General features: G+C 41.6%; 1 protein-coding gene across 1 annotated transcript in view; it reads right to left on the bottom strand.

Moving 5' to 3' along the window:
• The window catches only part of TNFSF11 (TNF superfamily member 11), a 31,339-nt gene extending 15,186 nt beyond the window's left edge, over positions 1 to 16,153 (bottom strand). Inside the window, exons 1-2 of the mRNA XM_039257090.1 lie at positions 15,920 to 16,153; positions 8,732 to 8,899 (exon numbers count right to left, since the gene is read on the bottom strand). Coding sequence (XP_039113021.1) covers positions 8,732 to 8,899; positions 15,920 to 16,153 — 402 coding nt within the window. The remainder of the gene's footprint in view (positions 1 to 8,731; positions 8,900 to 15,919) is intronic.
• Between the last annotated feature and the right edge of the window lie 9,016 nt (positions 16,154 to 25,169).

Genomic DNA, 25,169 nt, shown 5'->3' with positions numbered 1-25,169 from the left:
GATGCTTAGAACACCTCCTTGGTCCTAGGTGCTACCTCCCTGAAGTCTTCCTTTAGAGACAGACCAGCTCTTCTCAGAGAGGATTTCTGCAATCACAAAGTCTACTCCTGAACTACCAAGTCTTTGTGACCAATCTGGGAGCCTCTTTACGGTCCCAAAGTGATTCTTAAGATCAAGCAGGTTTGGGAAACTGCTCTAGGCAACATCATTCTCTCCACCTCCACAGGTTATGTTTCCCCTAGGATGGGCCACTTTGGGGGGACAGTCCAATCCGTCCTCTGCCACCTTCCCTTCCAGCCAAGGACTTCCGTGTTATTCAGTTCTAAAACTGTAGCTCAAGATCCCAGTCCACATAATGAGATGTTCTCTTCCAGGCATGTCTTTCCTTTACCAACCCCAAATATCTTTTCTCCCATCCTAGGATACTTATAGCACACAGATAAGCCCACCTCTGCTGATGCCACTCACTGTTATTTCCCTCTTGCAAACCCTTCTACCTTTTGCCCTGGGTCTCTCTAAGATGGAGCACACCATAGCCAAAAGCCGATTGCTGGCCAAAAGGCATTAGATGGCCTTGGTTTTGTAGGAAAATTCTGTGGGTCTTACTTGATCTTTCCCATAACAACAGCTTTCATAAATGCTAGATATGATTGGGGTTGATGGAATTGCAGTTCCCAAAACTGTTATGGTGTAGATGAAATCCCATTGGAAAACCACTACATGACTAACATCTTGATTTGGGAACACCAGTGCCCCCAAACTCCAAGTTTCCTTGTGGGTTTACAAGAAATTTTCTTGGGACACATACATACTCATATACAAAGGCAAAGCGATAATGAATGGGGTTTAATTTTTCCCCTTATGTTTGTTATGTGTGTATTTCACTAAAAAGCAAATGAGAAATAATGGCTATACAACAAATGTCATGATTACAACTTTGTAAGTATTTAAGATCTACTCAATTTTTTATTTCTTATGTACCTTAATTTTTATTTTTTATTTATTTATTTTTTAAAAATATTTTATGTATTTCTGAGAGAGAGACAGTGTGAGCAGGGGAGGGTCAGAGAGAGAGGAAGACACAGAATCTGAAGCAGGCTCCAGGCTTTGAGATAGCTGTCAGCACAGAGCCCGACGCGGGGCTCAAACCCACGAACCGTGAGCTCATGACCTGAGCTGAAGTCGGACGCTTAACCGACTGAGCCACCCAGGCGCCCCTGTGCTTTAATTTTTAAAAAGGGAATAGCCTTCTTGCAATAATTGACATAGGAATTATAAAAGATCACCTCTCTATATGGAGAAAACAACCACTTAATCTGATAAACTTTTTGGCTTTAAAAAAATGTTCTTGAATCCATAAAATCTACTAAAAACTGTGCAGGTGACAGTCAAGGTTCATTCAAAGATCACAGATGTGGAGACACATATGCCTAAACAAATCTTTGAAAGTTCTTCCACTAGATGCATGCTGTTAAATCTACCTTTAAATTTCTCTCTCTCTCCTGGAATCCAAATAAATTCTAAAGTATTTTAACTTTTAGAAAATAAAATCTTAGGGCGCCTGGGTGGCTTAGTCGGTTAAGCGTCTGACTTTCGCTTGGGTCATGATCTCGTGGTTCGTGGGTTCGAGCCCTGCGTCGGGCTCTGTGCTGACTGCCAGCTCAGAGCCTGGAGCCTGTTTCAGTCTGTGTCTCCCTCTCTCTCTGACCCTCCCCTGCTCACTCTGTCTCTCTCTCTCCTAGAAATAAATAAAACATTAAAAAAAAAAGAAAATAAAATCTTAGCCATTCAAATTTTTCATAGATTTATGTATTCAGAGTTAAGTCTGCTCATACAATGAGCTCACACCTGCGTAAACAGGGTTTAGTGAGTATTGGAGACTGGTCACTGTCCCTTAGAATGAAGCTTCTCCTCCTCCCAGCTATGGGCAACCCCCTTCCTCGAACCTGGGTGCAAATGGCGGCTCAACTAGAGATGGTATTGTGCAGCCTCCCTTGCAGCAAGATGTGGTCATATGAGTAAGTTCCAGCCAATAGATGTGATGGCATATCAGCTCCCAGGTACCACCTTTGCCTTTTCTCTCTCCCTTTCCTCTGTCTGGAAATATCAACAAATGGAAAAGCCAACTTGGACCAAGAGATGGAAGGTATAGAAGGTACCAGTTGAGGATAGGGGAGCCTCCCTACCACTCCTGGACTCCTCACCCCAGATTTCTGTACGGGAGAGAACAAACTTCTGTCTTATTTAGTTTGAGTGAGGGGTTCTCATTGTTACAGCAATGTAGACTGTGCCACATAACAGTGAGTACTTCCTTAGGGATCAAAGCATTGAAAATCTTTGGGTACACCATTCTTTTTGTTTGTTTGTTTGTTTGTTTGTTTTGCGAGAGAGAGAGAGAATGAGCAGGGAGGGGCACAGAGAGGGAGAAAGAGAATCACAAGCAGGCTTCCCACTGTTTATCACAGAGCCCAATCCAGGGTTCATTCTCACAAGCTGTGAGATTATGACCTGAGCCGAAACCAAGAGTCGCACACTCAACCAACTGAGCCACTCAAGCACTCCAAGGGTACACCATTCTTATATGAGGAGGTAGTTTCATTTACACTGTGAATCCTACAGGAGATGAGACCAAATATGTACTGATACTCAGGGAATAAAGTAAGAATTCTAGGTAAGAATTAGTTGTTCAATAATGGCGGTTCTTGTTTTACTCCCCATTTTCCAGTAAGCTTTTGGAAGCTCAAAGTGGCTCAGTCAGTTGACCATCCCACTTCAGCTCAGGTCAGGATCTCACAGCTTTTGAGTTCGAGCTCCCACGCTGGGCTCTGTGCTGACAGCTCAGGGCCTGGAGTCTGCCTCAGATTTTGTGTCTCCCTCTCTCTCTGTCCCTTCCCCACTTGTGCTCTGTCTCTCTTACTTTCTCTCCCTCAAAAATAAACAAACATTAAAAAAAAAGAGAATATGCCAACACGACAGTTTATTGGCAGTCATTATCATCTTTGGCTTTTCTGCAACAAAATTAGAGTTTTATAAAATCATACTTAAATAAGAAGCCAGAGTCGTGTTTTCAGTTCGCATTACAGGCCTGCCTCTAGATAGTTTACAAGCTATGGAAAGGCAGAGACTTGAGGAAAACATGTCCAAAGGAAAAAGCCTGGATGAAGATAACTTTCAACAAAAATTATCTGTATTATTGTATCTGTGTTGGGGCCTTATAGCCTCTGGCTACAATATTAATAATTATCCGTTGTAACACTGGTTCAGACATCACATAAATGAGAACCAGGCTACTAACACTCTGGCTTCATGAGTTGGTTGACAACCCATGTTTATTTACAAATATTAGCTCAGAGTTCCATAAGTCATCAGTCACCTATTTGTTCTGTGCCTTCATTCTTGAGGCTACATTACATGTGACGTAGTCAAAGGTGCTGCACTCCTTGTCCTGATAGAAGCTGCACCTTCGTTCCACGGCCTCTCAACACTTCTGTTTATACAGCTTTTTTGGGGAAAATGTTTTAATACTCCCAAACATGGGTATTTATTAATTTAAGCATTAAGTAAAATATTCCTGTATATTAGGTACATTATAGAATAGTCACAAAAATGTTTTAAAAGCTAATATTAAAAACATCCACATACATGTGGGGGGTGCCTGGGTGGGTTGGTTGGTTAAGCTTCCGACTCTTGATTGTGGCTCAGATCGTGATCTCATGGTCGTGGGATCAAGCCCCACGGTGGGCTCCATGCAGAGCTTGGAGTCTGCTTAAGATTCTCTCTCCCTCTCTCTCTGACCCTCTTCCCCACTCGTGCACATGCTCTCTCTCTCTCAAAATAAATAAACATAAAAAAGAAATGTTAAAATAAATAAATAAATAAATAAATAAATAAAGTGATACATATAAATCTTCATGTTGCCTTCCCACGTCTGGGGTGGGGGGAGGTTATCTTGAATGCACTGAAGATCCCACATTAATCTGTCTCCTCCCTCTCATTCTTTAGAATACTTTTTTTTTTTTTAATGTTTCTTTATTTATTTCTAGGAGAGAGAGAGAGACAGCGTGAGCAGGGGGGAGGGTCAGAGAGAGAGGGAGTCACAGACTGAAACAGGCTCCAGGCTCTGAGCTGGCAGCCAGCACAGAGCCCGACGCGGGGCTCGAACCCACGAACCGCGAGATCATGACCCAAGCGAAAGTCGGACGCTCAACCGACTAAGCCACCCAGGCGCCCCTCTTTAGAATGCTTTTCAAAGTAAGTTTTGGGATGTTTTTCACAAACAGGTACGCAACATGAAATCAACAACTGGGCATACTGACATCTAGCCAAGTCACAGCCCTGAGGGCTCAGAATGTATATTTAGTGCATAAACACATGGTTTTCCACAGAGACTGGCCAGGAGATCTAAGGCCCAAGTGCCCCTGCTCAGGCCTGAGCTTACCACTCCACTCCTCGGCTCGCAGAGGCCAGAGAGGCTGCCAAAGCTGGAAACAAGAATTGCTCTATAAATTGGACACCATATTTGTACTAGTGTTTTCTTTATTGTCATAGACTGTTATGATAGACTTTGTAAACTGTGGTTGGTAGGGCTGGATCGCTGAGAGGCTTTCAGAGTTCTGTGCTAAAGGGGAAAAAAAGCCAAGAAAGCCCAGCCACAAACAAAAAAAAGGGGGAAAAACAGCATTACTTGTCTGACCAAAGACGGGCTGGGTAAACACCACTTTTTGCACACATATAATGTAATATTGTGCTTATGTCTAGCATTTGTTACCACTGGATGGGTTGATCTTTCAATAATGACTGCAGCCTCACATGTAATTTTGTCTTACGGGTTCACTCAATATCTATATTAGAACTGAAACTGAGATACAAAGCTACTCATGGACGCCTGATGCCTCCATCCGATTTTCAGCATTGGCAAGAGAAATGAGAAATCTGATTATTTTGGCAAGATGTACAGAATGTCATATTAACCAATAATCTTCATCAAACGATAACACAGCCGGCAAATCACTATTTGGCGAAGGTAAAAGAAGAGTAAGCCTTTGGATATAGGAGACGTGATGGCAAAATGCCTAGCACTGTGTGTGCACTTAATAAACATGGCTTGATTCTAATGATAAGGGATGGAGAACACTCGTCTCCTTCTTAAAGATCCTCTTGTCTGGGGGAAGCAATGGCATTTTCTACCTCGAAACACACATTGGTATGTTATGACAGCTCCTTACTCTTTAAAAAGGATTGTCTGTGTGTAGTGTTATTACCCATGAATAATGGGTAAAATCTCACAGCACAACAAAAAAATGTGCTATTAACAGTAAAGCTCTACTCGTCCTCTGAGTCACAGTAATCTGTAAATACAATTAAAACTGTGTGCCTTTCATAAGAAGAGTTACTTATTCTTGTCTGCCCACAAATCTTTCTCCTTTGGCTTCCCAGGTACTGAATCTCTAATATGAATGTTATTATTTGGAACAAGGCACCAAGGCTCCAAAAAGCTCCCAAAACAGTGAAACTTCTGTCATTGTTGCTCATTTTAAGTACAAATTGGTTTGTCATACTATCTAGGCAGTCACTTGGAAAGCTCAAAGGAAATGGGACAATGAACAGGGAAGTTCTGATGGGGCAGGCAGGGATACAGAAGTCCTCGGAAACTGCAGAAGGCGTGGGACGGCCAGGGATCAGCGACCGGCCAAAGTACTCTCTCCGGCTGGGATCTGTTTTCACCTCAGACCGTGAAAGGCTGTCACTTTCAAAAATAGTAAACAAATCCTCCCAGCACTGGTTTTGAATAATTCAAACTATGTCCACTTATTTAAAATCACGTTCTAGTATACACACATTCACGCATCCAGTAAAGTCTACTTTAAGGTGTATGGTCCCTTCCGCAGATCAGGACTTTACATGGTTACATCTTTACCTTGTAAATGCCTCTGTAGTTTTCTACTTTAATCTCCATAAGCTTTGTCCATGCCTTGTTAAGTTAATTTGTAGGGCTGTTTAAAAATTACGAATGGAATCTTTCATTTGTGTTCTCTTTCATCTTTCTTTCTTTTTTTTTTTAATTTTATTTTTAAGCCATCTCCACACCCAAAGTGGGACTTAAACCCACAACCCCAAGATCAAGAATCACATGCTCCACTGACTGAGCCAGCCAGGCACTTTTGTATTTGCTTATTCTTGTGTTTTGTGTTTTCGAATTCTTGTTTGAAATAGGGACAGCTAGTGATTATTACTTACTAATTTTTACAAGCTGATTTATTTTGCTTGCAGCCTTTTAGTTCTTTTGAATTTTCCCAAGTATACAATCAGCATATGCAAATGTTGGCTTTTCCACGTATTTTTATGTATATTTACATATGCTTTCTTATTTCATTCTCTCCTATAATTACATCAGCTAGTATTCTGAACAATGGTAAATAATGCCGGGACACTAGGCATCTTTGTTGCGTCCCTGACTTTAAGAAAATGTTTCTGTTTTTCATCATTTGCCAACTTTTAGTTTGAGGTATTTAGAACATCAAGAATCCATCTGGTTCTGTTTTCTAATGGATTTTAAACATCAGAAATAAACGCGAAATTTTGTCAATCACTTCTTAGTATCTACGAGATGCTAATGTTTTTCTCTTTTGACTCGTTAAGATGAACCACTTTTGCATTCTTCTAAATAAATGTTAATGCTACCTGTTCTTCTTAATATTTTTTATTTTCAAAATTATCTTGGCTGATCTTATTCTTCCACGAAAAAAACAGACAGAAGGATAATTTTTAAGAACCAGGACACTTGTTAAATTAAAAGCTTATCTCTTCATTGTACGGAGATACAATATAGGTCAGTTCACACAGAAAATAAGGAGACAATCATTTACCTAACCAGAATACCTTAATTAGGGGTTTGGTTTTTAACTAATAGATTACCTCTCGTACATGTAAATTATTGTTTATAGATAGATTACTCAACATTTGGGAGATAGGATAAAAAGCAAACCAATGAAATTAAAACATAAAATGAAACAAAAAAATGAGCAGACTAACTCTGAAATTAAGACACAAACAGAATCTATGAGGATCGTGTTTAATTTTTTTCTTCCTTCCTTCCTTCCTTCTTTCTTTCCTTGTTTTCTTCCTTCCTTCCTTCCTTCCCTCCTTAATTCTTTCTTTCTTTCCAATGCATGAAATAATGATGTAAGTTGAAAATTGGTGGTATCTTAGATTTGATAGAGTACAGCAAATATCAACTTTATGGGTCACACAAAACACCTTCATCTCCCTTCCTCTCTACCTCTGATACATCCTTTTTTAAAAATGCTATTACTAGGGGTGTGTTGGTGGCTCAGTCAGTTGAGCACCCGACTCTTGATTTACTCTCAGGTCATGATCCCAGGGTCGTGGGATTGAGACCTGCATCAGGCTCTCAAGCTCAGCACTGATGGCATGGAGCCTGCTTGGAATTCTCTCTTCCTTTCTCTTTGCCCCTCCCCAGCTTCCACACACATGTGCACACACTTTCTCTCTCTCTCTCTCTCTCTCTCTCTCAAAATAAATAAATAAACATTTAAAAATGCTATTACTATATGTGGAGTTTTTAAAAAATAGACTAAATTAAAACTCAATTTAGATTTAAGGAGTTTGAGAGCTTTAGGATTTACTCTAAGATGATCAGAGATAGTCCAGGGAGTTGCAAACTAGGGATTGGGATCTATGGGTATATGCAAGAATCCACACAGACGTGCATGCTAGAATTCACTGAAGTCATTGGGTTCTACCCAGTTTTGGGTGGAGTCAGTCCATAAAATAATTCCAAGCCTGCAAAATCTGAAGTGACTCTATTCAGAAAAGTAGAACATGCAGATATTACAGTGTTTCTCACTTAGAGCTGTAGATTAAGAGAAGTCACTGGTCTTCTCATCCCCATCTCCTCCCTCCTCACCCAGCTCTCCCGGAAAATGAGAAAACGGATGCAGAATTTCCACCTTGGTCAGCAAATCGCCTCCTGCTCTGCTTGCTTACCTCCTCACTCCAGATGACAACACTGGACCAGTTACAAGTATTTTTTTTTATTTTTGTCTTAATTTGTATTTATTTTAGAGACAGAGAGACAGAGCACATGTGGGGAAAGGGCAGAGAGAGCCAGAGACAGAATCTGAAGCAGGCTGCAGCCTCTGAGCTGCCAGCACAGAGCCAGACATGGGGTTCAAGCCCACGAAACATGAGATCATGACCAGAGCCAAAGTCGGACACTTAACTGACTAAGCCACCCAGATGCCCCCAGACCAGTTACAAGTATTTAACAGAGTCCTGGATCCACAGATGTGGAATAGGAGATCCTACCATTACAAAACCAAATGTAAAGACAACGGCAGCAAGTCCTATAAGCTGAGGGAAAGGTTTCTAGGGCAGAGAATTCAAACTAGCAAAGTGACGCACTGACTACCACCAACTAGCTTTGTCCTCCTTCAATGTATGAATTTAAATGCCTCCTCTTAAAAAAATGAAAAGGAAAGAAAAGAAAAGAGAGGAAAGGAGAGAATATGTGCAAGAAAGTCTCTGGTCACCATAATAAACCACTACCAACTTCAAAAGAATTCTGCCCATCTCCTTAAAAATTCTCTTTAGCTCTTTTACAAATGATTAAAATGAAAAAGAACAAAGTCAACAGCACTTAGCCAGTATTAATTTTCAGTATTAACAGGGTCAGTGCAGGCCCTTGACTTATACCCTCATGTGGACTCACCTTTTGTACAGCTGCCCGGAAGGCCTGTTTAATGCTCTTACACGAATCAGGTATTAATTTTGTGTCTTGACTCTCCAGAGTTGTGTCTTGCAAATCTGCGTTTTCATGGAGTTTGAAAATTCTATTAATGCAGTGAGTGTCATCTTCTGATATTCTATTAGGATCCATCTGAGGGGGGAACAAAAGGCAGGGTGTAGAGCAATTATCATCGATCATTTAATAAAGTGTGACTGACGTAAGGACACAAAAATTCATCCTTGCAAGAGTCTTTATGTCCCCCCAAAATTAATAATTAATACAGTTGCCCTCGGTGTTGGTGAAACATTGATTTCTAATTCCTTTTTATGAGTAGCTCTGATTCACAGCACAAGTACACATGTGTGATTCACAGGGAAACTATTAAAATTGTCTGGCAACGTGAAAGTCCTCATAGAGGGGAGGAGCGTCAAGGAAAATCACATGTGATCAGCGAAGGTAGACAAGCTTTTGGTCTGTAGGTCATTCACGACACACTGGATGAGATGATAAAACCCACTTGGATATTCAAAGCATGAAGCTTAAAACCAGGCAAAATGAACACCATCTTTAGCCACCATGTTGGTCTGGCCTTTTCCCTTAACCAATGTATATTTTAAGAAGCCAAAGAAGGGAGGGAGAAATCCATTGCCTACGGCCTCCCCAAAACCTAAAGCCAGAAGCAAATTTCCCTTTTGGTTGAAACTCTCATTGGTTTTTCTTCAACTGGAGTGGTACGTTTGCCAGGGGGTAATATTTAGTGTCTCGGGGGTGAAGAGGGCTGCTTGGGTGAGTGGGCTGTATGGATAGATGCCGGTGAGGGGAGGTGCTAAAATTTCTACAATGTAAGGGATTGTCCCACCCAAAATATCCCCATTGAATTGTTAGCTGGTTGTCTGTCTAAACATTTCTTCAAGTGTTAACTCTTCTCTTGAAATTGTCTCCTCCTGGAGCTCTGACAACACTTTGAGGGGGTTTCAACCGCTAAGTAAAGGGTATAGATAATTAGCTATCAATTGTGTAAATAACAATTGTTTAATTTATTGTCCTCTTCTTTCAAAAATTCAAGGTACCTCATGCGCATTTGCTCATTAGTAGGTATAGACTGGGTGAGAAAAGGGAGAATTATAGAAGTTTATAATATAAACTCCGTCAATTAATACCAGGTCTCTCATTGCCTGTTTTGTCTTTATAAAAGTGGTCAAAAAGATGTGCAGGTTTATTAACCAACCATCAGACATAAACTAGAAAGTACTCTCTCCATATCTGAGATTCTCAAAATGAAATAATAACCCTTCAACAAATATGCACCCACTAATACAAATTTTATTATTTCAGTCTTGCAGATATAATAAGGATTAGCTATAATCCTGGGAGAGGGGTCACTCATGAAGCAAAACTATTTACAATCCATGTTTATTTTTCATATTTTCTTCAGGGGCACCTGAGTGGCTCAGTCGGTTAGGTATCTGACTTTAGCTCAGGTCATAATCTCGCAGTTTGTGAGTTTGAGCCCCGCGTCGTGCTTTGTGCTGACACCTCCGAGCCTGGAGGAGTCTGCCTCAGATTCGGTCTCTCTCTCTCTCTCTCTCTCTCTCTCTCCCTCCCTCCCTCCCCTGCTCATGCTCTCTCTCCAAAATAAACATTTAAAAAAATTAAAATAATTAGTACACATCAGAATATGTGAGTTTTTATATAAGGAAAGCTTTTCAATCACGCTTTTTTAAAAAGCTCACTTAGTGCCTGTCAGGTTCCCACAAAATCAGAGAAGCCTGGGGAAGCTGTTGTGAAGGGTTATTGGGTTGAGACCTCAAGAAAGAAGAATGATGCCAAGACCTACTTGGCTCACCACCAGAAAACTGCTGAGCTACAGGAATAGTGCGCTGTTAGGGGGAAATGCCCGGGGACCCTATAACTGGTTGAGCTCCAGGCCTGCTGTCTGACTAAGCGCCATCAAACAGCAGCGGCCGTGCCCGATGCTGTTGCTACTGAAAGTACAGTCCGAACACCTGTCAGAAATGCAGAATCTCAGGGCCCTGGCATGCTGCCTGGGGATCTGCGTCCTAACTAGATCCCAGACCCTCTCCAAGTACATATGGCCAGAACCGCTTTCAGGGGCCCCTGGGTGGCTCAGTTGGTCGAGCATCCGACTTCAGCTCAGGACATGATCTTGCAGTTGACGAGGATGAGCCCCACGTAGGGGTCTGTGCTGACAGCTCAGAGCCTGGAGCCTGCTTCAGACTCTGTGTCTCCCTCTCTCTGCCCCTCCCCCCTCGCCCCCCTCCCTGCTCATGTTATGCCTCTGTCTCAAAAATAAACATTCAAAAAAATGCTTTCAAATATCAAATGTGCAAATACGGATTTTCTGCGATTAAAATGTCCTGAAATTCCTGGGACACCCTTTTTTTTTTCACAAGTAATGTCAGTTGGTACAAAAACATTGTGGCAGTAATAATGGTTAATGACTCTATGCAAAGAAATGCAACACAAAGATTTTGTTCCCTGTCTCTGAGAAGGTCTCTGCACCCAGATGCCACCCTCAGCCAACGGAAGCCACATCCCTAAGGGAAAGAGCCAACTGGCTCTCTCTCCAAGGGCTTCAAATGTGCAGCTGAGAACCACCTTTCAGAAGGTAACACAAGAACTAAATCGTATATAAAAGTCATCAATGGTTTTCCCCAAAGAAATTACGAAAGCATGGCATTGTTCACTTTGATACAGTCATTTATTTTGTTGACTTCAATACAGACCACACATTAGAAATGTCTGTTCCAGGGTGTTGTAGCCCTCCCTTCCCAAAAATGGAGACCAGGAGAAGAGTTGAGGTGTGGGGTGGGCCGCCCACACACACCAGTAAGGGCCTCTGGGCTGGTAGTCTCCTCACTGGAAAGTGCTCGCAAGGGCGGGATTGGTGCCCGGTGCCGGACACCCCCAGGGCTCATCCAGCGGCTGACCCAGCCACTCTCCTGTCCCACACCTTCTCTCCAGACACCGGGGTCGGGATAGAGAATGTGCATGACTGCATAAAAAGCACTACTTTTTAGTCTACTTTAGCTAATTTACATATGTGCGAATTTCTAGTGTCCTGCATCATCTGAAAAGCTTCTTCAGTAAATGAAACATGCCAGGCATGGCGCTAGATGCTGCCAAGAATGCAGTGAGCCGAACAGGCAGTCTTTACCTTCTAGAACTTACTACACTCAACAAAGGAACACAGAAGCTCATCCTAAAAAATCACAGCAAACTGAGTTACAGATGAATTCATTACACTTAGAAATGTTTGAACACATTATATAAATCTTAAATATATGACTTAAAAGACTTATAAATGCATTTACCAGATACTATAGTTCATATGAAATGAGAATCTTAAAAATGAAAAAAACTTCCTTGAAATGTCTCATTTGTAGGGTTAAATGAGGCAGGATGCTTGACATTTGTGCTACTTTGTTATCTGTTTTTTCAAACAGCCTGCTCACCTCTACATCAGAGTTGCAGTAGTGATTGCTCCCTTGTTTGAGTAACAAACAGCCAGGGAGGTCGGTGTGCGAACTGGGGTTTGGGCGAAGGAGTTAAAAAGGCAACAGAGATTGTTTTCTGAAAACCTTATCTTGTAGCAGACCTCCAAACTTTGAATGTGGTTATATGGATTAAAAGGGAAAAAAACACACATAAATTTTGCAAGCAACTTTTTGGAAGTTTTTTTTTTTTCCTTCTTCTTCTTCTTCTTTGCAAACCAAAGTATGAATACGATGTGGTAAATATATAGCAAAAACCACATGCTATTTTTTCTTTGGCAAGGTTGGTAGAGGAAAAGCAAATCTACTCTAGATCTAGTACTTCTTTTTCTTTTCAATCTGGGCATGGGCAATCTGCAAACGTTCAGTATGGCTGATTCATTTTTGACTATTCAATCATGAGTTGAGAATGGAAAAGATTTTTTAAAGTCACTGTAATTTTTACACTATTCTGGGCATTCTTCTAAATTCATTTAGGGGCACTTGAGTGGCTCAGTCAGTTGAGTGTCCGACTCTTGATTTCAGCTCTGGTAATGATCTTGGGGTCGTATTTTTGAGCCTCTTGGCAGGCTCAGTGCTGGCAAAGAACCTGCTTAAGATTCTCTCTCTCTCTCTCTCTCTCTCTCTTTCTCTCCCCCCTCCCCCTCCCCCCCCACACACCCCAGCTCGCTCGCTCTCTCTTTCTCAAAATTAAAAAATAAATAAAAATAAATGCATTTAAAACTAAATTCAACTTTTTTTCTTGAGGAATTGCATAGCTACACTGTCCCCACTTGAAACAAAAACAATAAAACTGGCTCCCCCTCATTTTTTACTGTAAACTGCAAACATGTTACTTGATACAAAATGATTTCATTCTAATTCAGAGACATTCAGAAACCCCAAGTAGTTAACACCCACAACTTCAATGGAAGTTTTTAAAAAAATCTCTTATTTGGTACCAAGTCTAACCTAAAGGAGCTGATATGAGTAAAAATGTTAAATTAGTGACGAGTCAAACGAAGTCTATTCTCTCAGCTAGAACTTTGAAAGAAGACCTCTGGTATACATAAAAGCAGGAAGAATTGTAGAATGAACTCCACAAACTCATCACCAGCTTCAACAACCATCAACCCATCGCCAATCTTGTTTCATCTGTAAGAAACCACTTCCCTACCCCTAAAGCTCCCCACTTATTATTTTGAAACACACTCCAGGCATCAGAGCAGTTCACTTGTAACTGTTTTGGAACGTATCTCTCAATGATCAGGGCTCCTTTAGGTATCAGAGGTAGATACTGTAACTCAGTAAAATGCAACCAAATCTAATGTGTATTCTTATGAACACATTGCTCCTAATATTACTTCTTTCCTAAAGAAGATGCCCCTTTTAAAATGCAGTACAGGGACAGGACTGGGTGGCTCAGTCAGCTGAGCCTTAGACTTTGGCTCAGGTCATGATCTCACAGTTCCTGAGTTCAAGCCCAGCAAAAGGATCACTGCTGTCTGGGTGGAGCCCACTTTGATTCTCTGTCCCCCTCTCTCCAGGATGCTCCCTTGCTTGTGTTTTCTCTCTCTCTCTCTCTCTCTCTCTCCCCATTTCAAAAAAAAAAAAACATTTTTAAATGCATTATTCTGGACAAAATGGGGTCCAGAATAATGGTTAATATATTTTGCATAAGTCTTAGAAAAACCCAATCCTCATGACATTTAAGAAAACTGTACCTATGAAATCTGATGACATTAAATCTGCAAATAAAAATTTTCTAGCTAGGCTTACTAATTTGCATGGGTTCTTTTTTTTTTTTTGGAAAAACGGAGTTGCGAATTTCACTATTACCAATGTAATATCAAGACTGCTAAGTTATGATAAGTGATCAGTGATCATCAGACAGACCCTTTGGCCTATCAGACCATTAACATTCTTACAGAGAAGGAGAATCCAGCAGGTCACTCTTTTCTACATGGCCACACCCATCCATGGTTCCCACCAATCCAAGCTGTCCCTAGAGCTCATTCATTCCCTACAGCTCTTTCAAACCTCAACACTCACTTCACCATTACTGCTATGAAAATGCCATATCCCTAAGGTGTTAGAAAAGATAAAAAGTAGTAGCCAACTACCGCAGCTCCCTTTCTTTTTCTGAAAGATAATTCTCTCATGTTTGAGAATTTTAAGTCTTTTGTTAATAGGTTCCTCAATTACCTGGCACCACATGATGCATATAGTAGATGGGCATTGTACATTGAATTAAGGATTCTTAACTCACATTCCACAGCATTCAATAGTCTCATCTGCAGTGTAAGCACTCAGTATCTACAGACTTTATATGTGGGAGGAGAAAACTGATGGGAAAATAGGTCATTCTTGACTGCAGCATACTCTGATGAAAGAAAAAGTTTTTCATCACTTCCATATAGATGGGTGTAATCTCTGTCGCAAAAGTTGTGTTTTTTAAGAAAAAAATTATCTCAATAGGTAAAGATTATTTTTATTAATATACAAATACAAGTGTTCTGAAGTATGGCTTATAGTAGCTTGACCTTTGTTTTAGTAGGTAATCAAACTAGCTCCATAAAATACAAAACAGTGGACAATGAATATTCAGCAAAAAGTCTATGATAACAAATAATGGAGTTCAAGACACTGGCACATGTCAAAACTCATACAATCCAAGCAATGCCATGTTTTGATGTATCTCATTTGGTTTAGTAATCACCTTTGAATCTGAAAACCAATGGAGTCCAAACCCAACTCTTTTTTCCCATAAAAAAAAAAAAATGCACAGTCAGCCCTCCACTTCCTCTGAGAAAGAGTTCACAGTACCAGACAAGAACATTTGAATGAATCCAACCAACTGCACTGCAATTTCCAAGAAAACACAAGAGCATAAACCACCAGAAAGCATAATATTACAGATTTACCCCTTCCTTTCTACTATCTTCCACTGCAGTTCCCAGCCGTCTTTCTCGTCTTTTAGAAGTTTAGTTACTTGCTAGACTGTAGTGAGGCTGCGTCAGGGGGGAGAACCTCACCACCATCACGCACCCCTGCTTCCCTCGGCCGCCCACCTTAGTGGGAAGGCACGTGGTGCTCCTTCGTGCACCCAGGCGCGAGCGGAGCCCCAGTCCTGCAACCAGGCTTCCCCGCCCGCCTGGCGCCTTGGGCATCCCCACCGGGTGCTCCAGCGGCCGCCTGCAGCGCAGGCACCGCGACCTTCCGCCCCGCGCTCCCTTCCTGCAGGGCGGCCCGCAGCACCCCTGCAAAGCAGCCAGCCCCGGGAGCCAGCCCCTGCAGGCGGTGGGCGGGAAGGGACACGGCTGCGCTCACTCCCCCGACCCTCTAAGTTCAGTCTTAGCTCCTAGTGAGAAATGGAAGGAGTTTGGGGTTGGGCAGGGGTGGGGAGTGTGCAATCATTCATTACAGGTTAGCAGCCAATGCTGCGCCGCGGGGGAAATTCAAACGCACCGGGTTGGGCCGGGCGAGCCCAGCCTCCGCTCTCCGCGGGGCGCAGGCGGGCGGCGGAGATGCAGGCGAGCGCGCCCGGCCCCACGCCAGGCTGTCCCCGAGCGGGACGCACCCTCTTTAGAGGCCCTCTCCCCCCTCCAGAACTTGCAAGGTCTGGGGAGCCGAGCCGGCGGCCGGACTCAGTTTCCCCGGGGAGGCGGGCTCTCACCTGCGCTCTGAAGTAGAGGAACAGGGCGACGCTGCAGACCACCTGGCCCAGCCCCAGCCCCAGGAAGGCCACGAACATGGAGCGCGGGGCGGCGGCGGGCTGGGGCGGCGCGGGCGGCGGCGGCGGCGGCGGCGGGGCGTGCAGGGGGCCCTCGAGCGGGGCGCCCGAGCCGCCGCCGCCCATCTCCTCCGAGCCGCGCAGGTACTTGGTGTAGTCTCGGCTGGCGCGGCGCATGGCGCTCGGCGCGCTGGCTGCGGCGCTCGCCTCCCTCCCTGGCTGCTCTGCCCGCGACGCCGCCTGAAGACGGCGCGGAGCCGGCGCGGGGCCAGGCGGGCCTCGACGGGCGGCGCTCGGAGCCGGGCGCTGCTCGGGGGGCGCGCGGGCGAGCGGGCTGCGCGCCCGGACACCCCAACTCTTATAAACCCGCGGCGGGGGCTGGCCTCGGGAGCCAATCAGCCCCCGGCGAGGCTGCCTCTTCCACTCCCCCCTCCGGCTCCCCTCCTTCCTTTCTCCCTCCCTCGCTCTCTTACTCTCGCTCAGTGGCCTCCTCCCCGACCGCACAGAGAGGACAAGGCTGTGGGTGCTTCCAGCGGTGCCACACGCCCCTCGCCGGTCCTCAGCTGCGGGGAGACGGGCCGGGGCCGTTGCAGGTAGGGCCTCAGTTAAGGATGAAGGGTAAGGTGACATCAGACATCGCTCTGGCAGTAAGCATCCCTGAGCTTCAGTGTCTCCTCTAGGATTTAAGAGAGTTGGGCTTGGTGACCTCTGAAGTCCCTTCCCCCTCCCCTCCCCCCAAAAGAAATTCACTAAGGAATATCCTTGAGGATCCTGAGAATACAGCCTCTATCATGCTTCCAAATACAGGTTCCAAATTATTTTGGCAGCCTTAGAAAACCAGAGCTCCCCTGCTTCTGCACCCTCAAAGCACCTACTCGAGTGGCTTTGAGTAAGGCACGTTTTGAATGTGGGAGCAGAGCCTATAGGCACCGATCCTGACCCAGAACTAGGAGACCAAGGGTAGGAGCCAGGGCGCCTCATGAACAGGACCATGCGTTACATTTCCACAGGGCTCCTCACGCGCCATGCCAACCGCTTGGCGGTTATGTCCCTTCCGTATCCCAAAGGTAAGAGAGGTGTACATACGTACACCCCCAAGTAAGGAACCCAGGAGAGCTAGGCCACCTGTGCGTCGGCAAAGATGAACGTTACACAGGTTGAAGGTGTCGTTAAATGTTAATTTCATTGCTGAAGAAAACTTCCCAGGTTTTTTTTTTTTTAAAGCCCCTATGTAGAATTGGGCACCTTGGCGAGAAAATGAAAATATAGGCTAGGCTCACAAATTCTGAAGCATCTTCAGCAGAAAGCAAGAGAAGGGAGGTGCTGGACAATTGAGACACCTGCAAAAATTCTAGATTGGTGGATGTTCTACGTCTCATTAATACGTTTTCATTTTGTTTCCTCTTTCTCCACCGTTCTGCAATGGGCACTCCTGTAGGCAAGATTTATCACAAATGACACATCTCTGAGTTATTAAAGCTGGTGCTCCCGGCGAACACTTAGAACTCAGTACGTGTTGGGACTCCTGGGTGGCTCAGTCGGTTAAGCATCCAACTTTGGTTCAGGTCATGATCTGTTCTGAATTCCAGCGCCACATCCGGCTCTATGCTGACAGCTCAGAGCCTGGAGCCTGCTTCGGATTCTGTGTCTCCCTCTCTCTCTGCCCCTCCCCACTCTTGCTCTGTCTTTCTGTCTCTCAAAAATGAATAAATATTTAAAAAATTTTAAATTGTATAAGCAACTGCCAAAGTGCTTTTTGCATTTATATGTGTATGTATAACAAGTTTGAAAGGAAGAGGGAAAAAAAGACAATTTTAAAACTCCAATATAGAAACAATTAACGTTAATCTTCTCCACGAAGACCTGGGCTTCTCCCTACTTTCTGTTTGTTAACTCTGGAGATAAGATATTATTTTCCTCCTCTTTTTCCTTTTTTTCTTCTTTTGGAAAGCAATTCTATATTTCATCTTCCTTGTAAATCTTTATTAGGATCAAAGAATTTCAAGATGCATTATAACAACTAAACCCACAACTGACCTCTCTGTAATCCCTTCCATTTCAGTGTTTTACATGTTTTTATTCCTTGCCATCATGATCCTCAGATTACAAGAGGGTCTCTCAAATCTCTGAATCATATTTGGGTATGTTTGACCCAGTAGCTTCATATATTAAACCACATGCTACATTAGTACAGAATTCTTGTGATGTTCCTACTGCTTGGCACTTAGAACCCTTTGGTCACCCTGAAGATTCCCTCTCATTGTACTCTGGTGTGCACAGGGTGGATTGGAACTCCGTCAATCCACTTGTTCCTCCTTCAAAGGTAATGAGCATTTCTGGCCTATTTATTTGCTTACTCATTTGTCAACATCCCCTCCACCCCCCGATTCATATATAAACCCCATATGTTCAAGAACTTCATCTGTATTATTTGCCTCTATATCCCCATTTCCTAGAACGTGGCCTAGTATATTGTAGGTGTGCAGTAATATGTGTTGACTAAAAATGTGATTGAAGGAGACTCTGCCACTACCCCAGTCCAAGCCACATTGTTTCTTACTTAATCATGTCACCCCTCTGGTCCCACTACCTCCAGACTTGCTTGTCCCTGCACAGTTCTGCACACACGGATCAGGATTTCCTTTTAAAGCAGAAAGATCTGCCATTTCCCTACTTCTAATCCTCTAATGGCTTCTAAGTGTCGTTGGTATAAAGTCTAAACTCTTGAGATTAAAAACACAACAACAAACTTAAATGGTCCTTCACAGTCTGGCTCAAGACTCTTTTTGTACATCAGTTTCAAATACTACCCTTAGCTGTAGCGGACGTCCCGCTTCTCTCCCCATAGCTGGATGGCTCTCCTACTCACCCTTCCCTTTTCCACTCCTGTGTCACCTCTCTAGCAGTCCTCTGTTCCTTCCCCTAACAGGGGTCAGCTCCCTTTGTTTTATGCCCCCACAGCACCTTTAATCTCCCCTGTCATGACACTCATGCACTCATTCATTCACTCCACAGATACATTAGTGGGACTCACTATATACCACGTACTAAGCTGAATCACAATAAGAGAGTGATCAAGGTAAACACGGAGCATCTGGAAAAGAAACATATCAAACAAATCATCAAGTAATTAACTAAAACCATGATGAGTGATCTGAAGGCAAAGTGCAAGGACAATTAGAACATTTTAGTAAATGGGGAGGGGCCGAACCTATTCTGGAGAGTCCAGCAAGCTTCCCAGGCAGAGATAATGATTAAAGCTAATTCCTGAATAATAGCTACCCAGGGAGAGGTGGCCAGGGGCCTACCTGAGACAGAGGGTGATTATGGTATTATAATTATTTGTTTAATACATCTCCCCAATTGATCATGTCTGTCTGTCTTGCTGTGAATTCATATATATATATATATATATATATAATATATATATATTATATATATACTATAGTTACTTTAATGTGTCAACTAATCAGTTAATTTGTTACCAAAATTGCAATATAATTATGTAAAATCCCTAGTAAACTAAGGTATTAAGAGATGTCAAGACCAAAACACAATTGAAGATGCAAGTTCATGTCAATACTCAGCTACAATGAACATGATGATTAGATCAACATTTCTCAAACTGCATTTCCTGGTACCCTGGTGTGTGAAGATGAAAAGCTTTTGGAGTCAAGGGACAATTTATTGGTGCAAGTAGCTGAAAAATGTAACATTAGGTTTAGATCCAGACATGACTGGATACACGCCTGAATCCAATGTCTTCCCTGGAACCAGGGAATCAAGTTACCCCAAAATGACATCTTAGAAAACTAAACTGAGAGATTTTTTTAACCTATTACCATGTTAACACTCTAGAGTTTTATTTAAAAAGTAACCATTTAGTGGCGCCTAGGTGGCTCAGTTGGTTGAGAGTCGGACACTTGATTTTGGCTCAGGTCATGATCTCACAGTTCATGGGATCGAGCTCCAAGTCAGCTCCACACTGACAACTAGAGCCTGTTTGGGATTCTCTCTCTCCCTCTCTCTCTGTCCCTCCTCGGTTCTCAATATCTCTCTCAAAATAAATAAATAAACTTAAAAATAACATTTATATTTTTCTTAAGTAGGGAGAAAAAGGACACTGTTTTACATTTTTTTCAAATGACATCACTATTTGGCTTAATATATCCTCATATCCATTTCGGTATTTATCTGTTCTGTATAATACTGAACATCACACAGCCTCTGGAAAGCTCCACTGTATACTCTGGGCAGAAGAAGAGTGGAAAGGACAGTAATGCTGTACTATTACTAGGAAATACTTCTGACTTCACAGAACTTCTGAGAGTATCTCAGAGACTCTTAGGCATTCCCTAACGACACTCTAAAAATGGCTGTTCTAGATGTTACTCGACATTCATTTAAATAAAGGAGGTGGTCCCATGGTCAGATTAGTTCAAACACAAAATTAGTTGGTTTTTATTTAATGCAGATCTTATCAGTGGCAGCAATGTACAAAAGTATATTGTAAATCTCTAGAAAAGGGATTTGATATTCAAAATTTCTAATTTTTTGGTGGGGGGGATGAAGTGGGGCCAAGAGCTTTACATGTCAAGGGTTTAAAGAACAAGATCTGGTAAAAGCTAGATGAAAGACACTTGTAGGACACAAATAGTGAATACGACACAAATGGCCTAAGTGTCAGTTAAATCCTCTGTAGGCAGAGAACCATACAGAGACTGATGCAACAAGGAAAGGAGAGACAAGAGACAAGACCAGGGAGAATGTGGAAGCCTGGCAAATTGGAGAAAAGCATCCCTATCCATTTTAAAGCACCGTGCTGGCCACACAAAGCAATCCCACAGACTTGTGGTTCTCAGTCCTTGCCCGGGCTCTGTGGAGCCCCTTAAACTGGCTGATCGGTTTACTGTCATGTTTATAGCGTTTTCTGGTTCCTACTTCCTTGATTGTCTCTTTTCATCTTCCAGCCTCACACTTTATGCCCCAGAAACACAGACTTACTTGTATCCTCCCATTTCTTACATCTAGACCTTGGGTCATTCAGTCTTTTCTGCCAGGATTGACCTTCCCTGAACTTTTCATCTGACTACTGGCTTATCTCAAACATTCAGTTAAGGCCTCTTGTCTTTATGAAGCTTTTCTTGATACTTTCCATAGGTCAGGCCCCGCTTCTCCATGATTCTTTGTTACACCATGTGCATGTGTTTATCATAGCTCTGAAACCTCTTTTATAATCTTTCATTTACTTCTCTGTCTAACCTACTGGATCATTAGCTCCTGAGGGAAGTTACTATCTTTGTATTCTTTGTATGCCTTAACCCAGAGCTTAAAAAATGTTTTTAGGGCACCTGAGTGGCTCAGTCAGTTAAGCATCCAACTTCAGCTCAGGTCATGATCGCATGGTCCATGGTTTTGAGCCCCACATCAGGCTCTGTGCTGACAGCCTGCTTCAGATTCTGTGTCTCCCTCTCTCTCTGCCCCTCCCCCCATCATGCTCTGTCTCTCTCGATCTCTCAAAAATGAATAAATGTTTAAAAAATGTTTTTAAAATGAATGAACAAATAAAGAAAAATATGCAAGACAAACACCATATGATTTCACTCACGTGTGGAATTTAAGAAAGAAAACAAATGAACAAAATAAAAAAGAGCCAAAATTTCAGACTCTTAACTACAGAGAACAAACTGGTGATTGCCAGAGGGGAGATGGCTGGGGGGATGGGTGAAATAGGTGATGGGGATGAAGGAGGGCACTTGTGATGAATGCCAGGTATTGTATAGAATTGTTGAATCACTATATTGTACACCTGAAACTAACATACACTGTGTGTTAATTATAGTGAAATTTAAAAATAACAATAAAAAATAAATTTAATTAAAAAGAAGTAAAGAACATGCAAACGATTCTGGTGTTCTCATAACAGAGGGCTGGACTGGGGTGAAGACTGAGTGTTAAAGAAGAAAGTGCCCAAATAATGTCACTCTCTAAATCTCTCTAAATACATTGATAGCCTAATTAGATTAGGAAAACAGACAACAAATTTAAAGGAATAATATGGCTGCATAATAGGGAGGAATAAACATAGTATTTGTAATGCTAATGTGAATTTTAATATCAAACTTATAGAACTTAACACAACTTGAACTTGAGTGACTTTCACATTTTATGTAATTATATAGCAGCAGTTCTTAAAGCTTTTATCTTAAAAACTCAGGACCTTTTTACTCTTCAAAATTAGAGACCCCCAAAAGTTGAATTTCTTAATGTGAATGATAACTATTAATATTTACCATATTAGATATTCATACAGAGACATTTTTTACTCTTTGTGATGACAATCTGTAACATATTTTATGAAAAATAGCTATCATTTTAAAAATAAAAATATGGTTAATAGGGTTGCATTTTTTATGTTTGTAAATCTCTTTAATGGAAGACAATTGTTTTCTATCTGCTTCTGTACTCACTCTCGGGTGATACATTGTTTTTTGAAGTATATAAAGAAAATATAGCCTCGATTAAACATGTAGTTAGATAAGGGAGAGGTGTTTTAATTGCCTTTCCTAATAATTGTGGAGTTCTCCATTTCTACTACACCAAAACTCAACAAGTAGTCATTTTTTAGCCATTATTTGCTCTGTGATATCTAAAACCTTCAGTGGTTTTCTTCCTCCATTAAGATAACATCCATTGGTCTACCTTTTTCTTTGAATGCATTTCTTCCCCAGGGATGTCTTTGTAATATCAAGCATGGTCATTTGGAAAACATCCATTCACTGAGGTCCACAGATCTCCTTAATGTTTACATATTCTGTTAGAATATGTAACTCCAAACCTACATTCAACTACTATCACCACTGATTTTATCAGAATAGTTTTTAGTATTGAGAAGCTGTTAAGTTCACAGTGGTGGTTAGGAATTTCTTAAAAATTCCTGGAGAGAGAGATTTACAAAGAGCACAAGGCAAATATAGCCTTCAAGATATTTGAAACAAGAGTTGCACCGAAACTAAAGCTACAACCCAGCTCGATTTTTGATTGGATTGAAGTTCTCTTCATCTTAGCTGAAGAGTAATATCTACATTTGGTATTTTATACATAATGACTATTATACAATTTAAAAAATTACTTGACATAATAGGAAGCTGGAATGTGTGGTTCATAATCAAGAGGAGGATAAACATTCAACAGAAGCAGATGAACAGATGATCAAAATATTAAAAGTAGGAGGCAAAGGTTTTTAAATAATTATAATAAGTACAGTAAAGAAAATAGAGATGAAAGGGTAAAGAAAATAAATAAAAAGAGAATTTCAGCAGAGAAATGGATGGTTTAAAAATAACCAAATGAATATCCTAGAAAATAAAAATAAGATATCTGAGATTAGAAAATTGTTGGATGAGCTTAACAGCAGAACTAGATACAAAAAAGAAAAAAAAAGGATCAATGAATTCAAAGTCTGTTCAACACAAAATTTCCAAACTGAGGCACATAAAGGAAAAATAATTAGAAAATACAATAATATATCTTTAACATTATCAAATGGTCTAACATATGTGTAATTGGAGTTCCAGGAAAAAAAAGGAAAGAATCGGGAAAAAGCAACATGTGAGGAGATTATGTTGAGAATTTTCCTAAGTCAATAAAGACATCAACCCATGGATTGAAAAAGTCAGAACGTCCCAAACAGAATATATACAAAGAAATCCACATTTCAGCACACCACAATCAAACTGCTGAAACTGAAAGACAAAGGAAAAAAACTCAAAACCACTCAGTAATCTGTATTTTTCATTTCCTTTTCCCTGGATGTCTCAGGTGAGTCTCATAATTTCTTTGTTAACACTTATATAATAAAAAGTTTTCTGGTCACTTTTGTCCTGAGAATACACTCAGTTTGCTAATTAAATGAAGGAATTAGTTTAATAATTAAAATTTTGATTCCATTTAAAGATAAATCTTCATCCCTCCCACAGATTAGAACTATCTTTCTGGAAAATTGGCCATGAGCTAAAGGGGGTGCTGTCTGGGTGGGGTAGAGTTGGGAATGGCAGAGGATAGGAAAGGTCTTATTTGACTGGTACTGTTATAACCTGGGCTGGTGCTCTTTGGGTCTGATGAATGAATATTCAAAGCGAATTATTTCTTGGGGCACTTTCATATTTCTGTGAAAATTTTCCCTCCAAAAATGTCTGACTGAAGTTTCTTCTCCCTTAGATAATTACCCCCTTTCTATTTCTATTTCTAGAAAATCCAGTTTCTACAGCTAATAGTATATCCTTTTTTTTTTTTTTTTCTTTCTTCTGGCCACAGTCTGTCTCTGACTAGAAGCCCTCTCGGATGAAATCTTTTTAAATATTATCCTCAGACTGTCTCCTCCTTCCTGCTCACATCTGGTCCCCAGTACACATTTCTGCCTTGTTGTCAATGAAAACATACTTTTCTCCCAGTACAGCTTCAACTTAGCTCTGCCACCACCAGACAGGCAGTTCCAGCCACAACCATTTACTTTTAGTCCTCTTAGACATTGGAGGAATCCCAGTCTCTGTCACCTCAAACTTCAGAACAAATATCAAGCTCTCCAATTGGTCCCTCTTAAAGTGTTTCTCATAAATTATCCAGACAAACCGTCCCTTGGATGCTTCAAGCTCAATCACTTATATCCTTAATCTGGTTTCCAGATTCCTTCTCTACAAGTATCTTGTATGAAGTATGGGAGTTCTTGCCGCTTAGTATTTTGGTCCCATTTAGCGTGCTGTTACTCAAGGAAACAGCCACTTACCTTGTAGTGTAATTAGTAAAATGTACTCTGGGAGCACAGAAGAAAAGCTCTTAACCTAGATTAGGGAGTTAAGGAAAGACTTTTTTGGAGGAAACCATATTTAAGATGAGACTTGTGGTATTGAGTAATAGTTTTGCAAAACTAGTGGGAAGAAACACATATAAAGGCCCAGAAGCAAAATAGGATGCATTCAAAGAATGGCAGGAAGTTCAGGAGCATTTGATCAGAGTGTGAAGAAAGAATGGGTAAAGATAAGACTAGAAAAAATAAGCAGATATTGAATCGCCAAGCTTGCCAGTCATGATAAAAACTTAAATTTTATTCTAAGTGCAAGAGAGGGTCATTGAAAGCTTTTCCCCCTCAGAGAAATGGTGTATTCTGGTTTGCAATTTAGATGCTTTGGCTTCA

Source organism: Hyaena hyaena, unplaced genomic scaffold (genome assembly GCF_003009895.1).
Source record: "Hyaena hyaena isolate Hyena2069 unplaced genomic scaffold, ASM300989v1 scaffold_598, whole genome shotgun sequence".
Lineage (NCBI taxonomy): Eukaryota > Metazoa > Chordata > Mammalia > Carnivora > Hyaenidae > Hyaena > Hyaena hyaena.
The sequence above is the reverse complement of the archived record's forward strand: the minus strand, read 5'-3'. Positions and strand labels throughout refer to the sequence as shown.